This window comes from Arachis ipaensis, chromosome B03 (genome assembly GCF_000816755.2).
Source record: "Arachis ipaensis cultivar K30076 chromosome B03, Araip1.1, whole genome shotgun sequence".
Classification (NCBI taxonomy): Eukaryota; Viridiplantae; Streptophyta; class Magnoliopsida; order Fabales; family Fabaceae; genus Arachis; species Arachis ipaensis.
The window spans coordinates 8,832,250-8,839,265 of record NC_029787.2 but is presented as its reverse complement, the minus strand read 5'-3'; the positions used below and the strand labels follow the sequence as shown (position 1 = coordinate 8,839,265).

General features: G+C 32.4%; 2 protein-coding genes across 2 annotated transcripts in view; one reads left to right on the top strand and one right to left on the bottom strand.

The window, feature by feature from the left end:
* The window catches only part of LOC107628752 (TMV resistance protein N-like), a 13,943-nt gene extending 11,191 nt beyond the window's left edge, over window positions 1-2,752 (bottom strand). The window contains exon 1 of the mRNA XM_016331347.2: window positions 2,619-2,752. Coding sequence (XP_016186833.1) covers window positions 2,619-2,642 — 24 coding nt within the window. The 5' untranslated portion in view covers window positions 2,643-2,752. The remainder of the gene's footprint in view (window positions 1-2,618) is intronic.
* On the top strand, window positions 2,567-6,208 carry LOC107628748 (putative amidase C869.01). The gene is made up of 5 exons (XM_016331342.2): window positions 2,567-3,169; window positions 4,486-4,700; window positions 4,839-5,081; window positions 5,175-5,373; window positions 5,524-6,208. The coding sequence occupies exons 1-5, from the start codon at window positions 2,633-2,635 to the stop codon at window positions 5,890-5,892; spliced, it is 1,563 nt and encodes a 520-aa protein (XP_016186828.1). The 5' UTR covers window positions 2,567-2,632; the 3' UTR covers window positions 5,893-6,208.

Sequence of the window (7,016 nt, the reverse complement as noted above, 5' to 3'; positions counted from 1 at the left end):
AGAAAATGAGTAAACTATGATAGATAGTGCAGAAATCCACTTCTGGGGCCCACTTGGTGTGTGCTGGGGCTGAGACTAAAGCTTCTCACGTGCTTGGGCTGTTTTGGGCGTTCAACGCCAGGTTGTAACCTGTTTCTGGCGTTGAACTCCAACTTGTAACTTGTTTCTGGCGCTGGACGCCAGACTGCAACATGGAACTGGCGTTGAACGCCAGTTTACATCGTCTATCCTTGAGCAAAGTATGGACTATTATATATTGCTGGAAAGCCCTGCAACGCAATTGAGAGCGCGCCATTTGGAGTTCTGTAGCTCCAGAAAATCCACTTTGAGTGCAGGGAGGTCAGAATCCAACAACATCAGCAGTCCTTTTTCAGCCTGAATCAGATTTTTGCTCAACTCCCTCAATTTCAGCCAGAAAATACCTGAAATCACAGAAAAACACACAAACTCATAGTAAAGTCTAGAAATGTAATTTTTAATTAGAAACTAATAAAAATATACTAAAAACCAACTAAATCATACTAAAAACTAAGTAAAAACAATGCCAAAAAGTATATAAATTATCCGCTCATCAATCACATACCCATCAAGTGATTAAAGAAAAAGAAAATCATACAAATTTAAGACACATTTTCGGAAAAAGAACATACATGTAAAGATGGAACAAACAATACAATAGAAAGTGCATACAACTCAACAATTCAAAAAGAACATGCATTCACAAGAACCTAGAAAGAAAAAAACAACTCTAACAACAACCAATAAAAAAAGGAGAATGAGCATTACATAAGAAGACTAAGTCCATCAACTAAAATAAATGCAAAAATCAAACCACCAAATAAAAATGTCACTTTATACAATTTCAACATCCAAATTTTTTGTATTACAAATTATTTTAAATAAAACACTTTTTAAATTTAACTTTAATTTACACATATTTTTTTTTGATGACTTAATTTACACATATTTAATTTAATTCTACAAAACATAATAATTTTTAATATTTATTATGTATTATCATTAATTTACTCACGATGGGCGGATCTCATTCTAGTATTAGTAACGTGTTAACCTACCTTAAATTCCAATTTGACGCGCATTCCTTCAATTATTTTTCTCCAAATCTATGTCATGATTCTGAATGGCACGCACTAATCTTTTGAATGATACATGTTTGATTTCTTGATCTTAGCAGGGTCTTCTTCTCATTTTCCTTTTATGACTCAGAGAGATGGATGACTAACGAAATTGACGAGTATTTGCATGGAAGAATCTCATGTACATCAATTGTAAGAAAGAAAAATATTTCTGCTGAATATTTTATGGTAAACTTCTGTATTTGAATATTTTTTTAGTCCTAATTAAACCATTCTAGTCCTATTACCAAGAAGTCAATCAACCCAATCTGACTGAGTGTTATTTAGCCTAGAGTTACTTAACGAGGTTTCATTATTTGGTCCACTGTGTTCTTATGATGCTATTTACTCCTTCATATCTCGTCATTTTTTGATATAATATAAGATTACATTGAATAGTAGTGACTCTTGTAAACACCAAACAAAATAGTGATGGGAATCATAGCAATTAGCATCGTCTTGGTGAGTTTATGTATGTGCTGAATTTATTTGTAGAAATACTAGTATATATTACTTATATATATCATTAGTTGAATTTAGAAGTAAACAAGTGCTAAATACTATAACATGTTTGTTAACCAGGTTAAGGTAGCAGTAAAATTAACTTGAAAACAGATAATCATCTGGTAAATAGCAATACGGGAAAAAAAAAATAATTGGTCTGAATTTTACGTCCATCAAGTGCCAATTCAGTTGTCGGCATCAAAGCCGGGATCAAGTAAGAGCAATTGTTGTATGTGACGATTAAGGTTAGGAAAAGTATTAGGAAAATAATGAGAATACTAAACCAATAATAGATATGTCGAATGTTCAATTTATTAATTATGTCGATGGTTATCTTAATGTTGGAATTTAAGAGGTAATTTGAGTGAAATGTTTTTAGAATTCATTGTTCACAAAAATTATTGTTTACCTAGCAAAAATAGGTTAAATTATGATTTCTTGAATTAAAGCAAGCAATAATTGTGGATTGATCTTGCATATTTTGGGCTACATTTCAATTCGTGGACATTTTGAAAAATAATATTTTATTTATTTATTTAAATAAAAGTACTTTGAAAATTGTGGTAAGGCTGAGAATGAGTTTTTTTATTTTGTTTGAGATACTAAATGTTTGTTTGGGTGCATTAATTTTTTAGTGTATTTAAAAAAATTTTAATAGTAAAAATAAAAATAAAATTAAAAAATCACAAAAGTTGCTGTTACTCCTCTTTTTTGTAGAGTAGTGTTAAGGTTTTTGTATTTTGTAATTATTAATTCATCATTAATATTATTTTTAATAATATGGGATTACATCTAATAATAAAAAAATCACCCACTTTTTTTTAGTTAAATACTAACCACAAATTATAAAAATTACTGTCGGTTAGACTTTCTCTTTTTTCGTATTATAGTGGCCTTACTGACAGTATCAGTAGTTGACACTATTTAAACGCAGAAGTCACCAAAAAAAAAAACGCAGAAGAGCTCTCTCTAACATACATGTGCCTTCAAACATGGCGGCATCCATGCTTTCTCTTTCTCCTCTCTTCTTTTTCTTCATCTTGAACTCATCTGCGACTTCTCATTCCAGAGCAACAAATGCTTCTGAGTTCACAATCGTCGAAGCAACCGTTGAGGAAATCCAAGCTGCGTTCTCCCGCAACGACCTAACCTCGAGTCAACTCGTTGACTTCTACCTGCAGCGGATCCAGAAACTCAATCCGATGCTCCGCGCCGTACTGGAAGTGAATCCGGACGCACGCGATCAGGCGGAGCAGGCCGATCGGGAGAGAAGAGGCGGGGAGGTGGTTGGGGCGCTGCATGGGATTCCGGTGATGCTGAAGGATAGCATTGGGAGCCGGGACAAGATGAACACGACGGCAGGGTCGTATGCGCTGCTGGGGTCGAAAGTAGCACGTGACGCGCACGTGACGATGAAGCTGAGGGAGGCTGGTGCGGTGATTATGGGGAAAGCTAGTCTGTCCGAGTGGTACAGTTGTCGGTCTCCGGAAGCGCCGGAAAATTGGTGCGCACGAGGTGGATATGCCACTGTTAGTACTCTGCTCTCTATCCTTCTCCTTTTCTATTTTTTATTTTATTTTATTTTTCTCAAAACTTTTTAGACCTTTAGGTGAGTATGGAAAATATTATTTTATTTAAGTTATAGTTAATTAGCAGTAACTTAGGTCTTTAAGTGTGTTTGATTTTATGTTGGAGAAGAGAGAAGTATGTTTGAATCCCTTAAATGTTTTCATTTTATACTTGGCAACATTTTTTATCTATGTGTTTGGTTTTGTATTAAAGAAGAGAGAAGTGTGTTTGAATTCTTTGAACGTTTTATTTTTATGTTTGGTAATGTTTTTATCCTCTAAATGGAGAAGTGATTTCTATCTTCAACTCACGTTTGTTAAAAGCTATAAATTTTAGCTTTTTTATTTACTTTTTTATGTACAATATTTAGTTTACTATAATCCATTTTGAATAAAAATTACTAAACATAAACTACGTTAATACTAACTTTTTTTGTTTTTGCATATTTTAATTAAAAACAAATATATTACACTAATTTTTTAAGTATTTAGGGTTAAGACATTTTTTTTTCAGAAAAAATGATATTTAAGAGATAAGGTTTTAATTTAGTAGTTATATTTTTTAAAAATTACAAACTAAAAAGGTTATTTAATGTTGCAGAAGCATAACAATAACAATAATATATAAATATTATATACCTATTTGATTATTTTAACTAAGCAGAAAGTTTCAACTTTTTTTTAATTAAAAGAGCATTATAAACATTTTATTTTATTATACTATATTAAATAAAACTGCTAGTAAGAGTTCAATAAACGTAAAACAGAAACAAAAATTGTAGACTAGTGTTAAAACCAAAAAGGAAAAGTTTAGGGCAGCAATTTTATTAAATTCTGATTAGCATGTAACTAACAAAAAAAAAAGTGAGTAATCTCACATCATTGGATAAAATCCCATACCATTAAAAATATCATTGATAACTATTTGATAACTACAAAATTACAAAAATTGCTGGCCCTAATTCTCCTCAACTAAAAATGTAGTCTTGTTATATTCTGTTGAATGGACTTTAATGATTAGCCATTATAATAATCTTATATATTCTATTTTTTCCATTTCGGGGTAAACTAGTGTTAAAGATATTTGATTATGTTCAGCAAGATATGTTAAACTAAGGTTGAAATTTTTATTTACGATCAATGTTTAAGGCAATTTCGCTATGGTTGCTTTGATTTAAACCAGCATATCTATCTGCAGTTCAGGTTCATGATAAGATTATTTCAGTGGAAAAAAAAATGTAGTCATAATTTATGTATGTGTGTAATGTAACAAGCAGAATCCTTATGTGGAGGGGGGAAGTACATGCGGATCTAGCTTTGGATCCGCCATTTCAGTGGCCACCAACATGGTTGCAGTTTCTCTGGGGACTGAAACCGATGGCTCCATTATCTGCCCAGCTGACCGCAGCTCAGTTGTGGGGATCAAACCCACCGTTGGACTCACCAGCAGGGCTGGTGTCATACCGATTTCGCCTCGCCAAGATTCAATCGGGTAACAAATCGCTTCTTGTATCAACAAATGTCTTAGTAACTCATCTCTTTCTTATATGAGCAAACAATAAACATGAAAAAACAATTAGTTATCATATCACTAGTCTTTTTATGTCTGAAAATGTGTGTTTTTGCACAGGCCAATATGCAGGACAGTTGCAGATGCAGTTCATGTTCTTGATGCCATTGTTGGGTTTGATCCCAGAGACTATAATGCTACAAAGTCAGCAGCTATGTTTATACCTCAAGGTGGTTACAAGCAGTTCCTCAGGAAAGAAGGCCTCAAAGGAAAGAAACTTGGTGTTGTTAGGAATCCATTTTTCACTCCTTATAATGGATCCAACGCCATTTCTATCTTTGAGAGCCATCTTAACATTTTCAGGTAAATATAGAATGCATAACACACCCACACACACAAGTGAATGATCATATTTTATATTAACACCGATGTTGTGGTGGTTTTCGCAAATCTAAGGCAAAGAGGTGCGATGGTGATAGATAATTTGGAAATAGAGAATTCAAGCATCATTCTTGACCCTTTCCAAAGTGGTGAAGCATTAGCAATGCTGGCAGAGTTCAAGTCATCCATCAATGAGTACCTGCAAGAACTGGTTTATTCTCCTGTGAGATCGCTGGCTGAGATTATTGAATTCAACATCAAGCACCCTGATTTAGTAAGCATGTAGTATGATTTTTACACAGACAATAGCATTGAAAGGCCATTGATTTTTAAAGCATCAAAACATATACCAACTTGATGTTGGTTTAGAATGCTTAGTTTGATTTGGCATTAATGAACTGTTTTTGCTTTATTTCTTTTGTAGGAAAAGACGAATGAGTATGGGCAGGATTTGTTTATTGCATCAGAAATGACAAATGGCATTCCTCCAATCGAGGCATTGGAGATGATGGAGCAATTATCACAAAATGGGTTTGAGAAATTGATGAAGGAGAATGAATTGGATGCATTGGTGACTATTGGATCTGATGCTGCCACGGTTCTAGCAATTGGAGGGTACCCTGCAATCACTGTTCCAGCTGGATATGACAGCAAGGGAATGCCATTTGGAGTGTGTTTTGGAGGGCTAAAGGGAACAGAGCCAAAACTCATTGAGATTGCTTATGGCTTTGAACAAGCTACTAATGCAAGGAAGCCTCCACCTACTTGTCATCTACTTCAAGACACTATTTGAAGATCAATTCTTGTTTTCATATTTTTAGATCTGATTAATTGTAATTCAGCTTCAGCAGCATGTTTTTAATTGTAGGATGCTCAAGTGCTTCAACTAACATTTCCATCTAATGTGAATTGTAATTTAGTTAAAGGTCAAGTCTATGGTGTAGAAGGTGCTGTGCTTTCTACATGTGTAGACATGGCGTGGTCGCTAGCAGCTTGTGACAAGTGTATGAGTTGGGGGACACATGTGCCATGTTGTAGTATTAGTCTTCTCTCATGTTTGAGTCTGTTGCTAACATGATGTGATATGAAAATGTTGTTAACTTCTGTAATTACTAATTATATTAATGGTTGTTTTTTTTAACATGAGATTAACGGTGGTTAATTAGTGTGAGATAAAGTTGGGCCTAATTTTGTTGGGATTTTTTAATTTTTGGAATGACTAGGGAAAATTAGTGGGGCTCTATTTGCTATGGTAGCAAAACAATGGAATAAAGAAACATGACAAGTTTATTAACGGATTAAAATATTAGTGAACTTAAAAATATAATTTAAGAAAATCATTCTAAAATTTAAAAGAAAAAGGCAAGTTTAGACTTTTGCTTTTAAATAAAAAAATATAAATGCATACCAAAAAAATATTTTATAACATTAATTATTGTGCAATAAAATTTTAATGTATTAAAAAATTTATATACATTTTATTTTGATTTTAAAATATAAAATACTTAAATTATAAAAATAATTACAAAATATTATTATGTACTCCTACTCATCTATCATTTAATGGAACAATATAATAATAATGATAGTTCTTAAACACCAACTAAATTTGCTATTCTCAGGAAACATAATTTTTTTTTATTATTTATTTTAAACCCCTCAATAAGCTTGCAAATGTATATATGCTTAATTTAGTTATAACGTTTTTCTTTGATTCATAAATTTAAATTTTTATTATACCGAAAATTTAACTAATTCAATTTAACTGATTAAAATTTTTTTATTCTATTTATTTTAATAAAAATATCGTAAAAGATAGAAATTATTTTTAATATGAAAATGGAAATGGTATTTTAGTTGAATATTGATATTTGAAGTGTATTACAGTATTGTGGAAATCATTCAATACGCCCCCAC

What these genes read in the sequence shown, in the direction of transcription:
- LOC107628748 (XM_016331342.2), top strand. Translation starts at nt 2,633, where the DNA reads ATGGCGGCATCCATGCTTTCTCTTTCTCCTCTCTTCTTTTTCTTCATC. An exon ending in CACGAGGTGGATATGCCACT is followed by an intron (nt 3,170 to 4,485) that starts GTTAGTACTCTG and finishes TGTAACAAGCAG; the next exon opens with AATCCTTATGTGGAGGGGGG. An exon ending in ACATCAAGCACCCTGATTTA is followed by an intron (nt 5,374 to 5,523) that starts GTAAGCATGTAG and finishes TTTCTTTTGTAG; the next exon opens with GAAAAGACGAATGAGTATGG.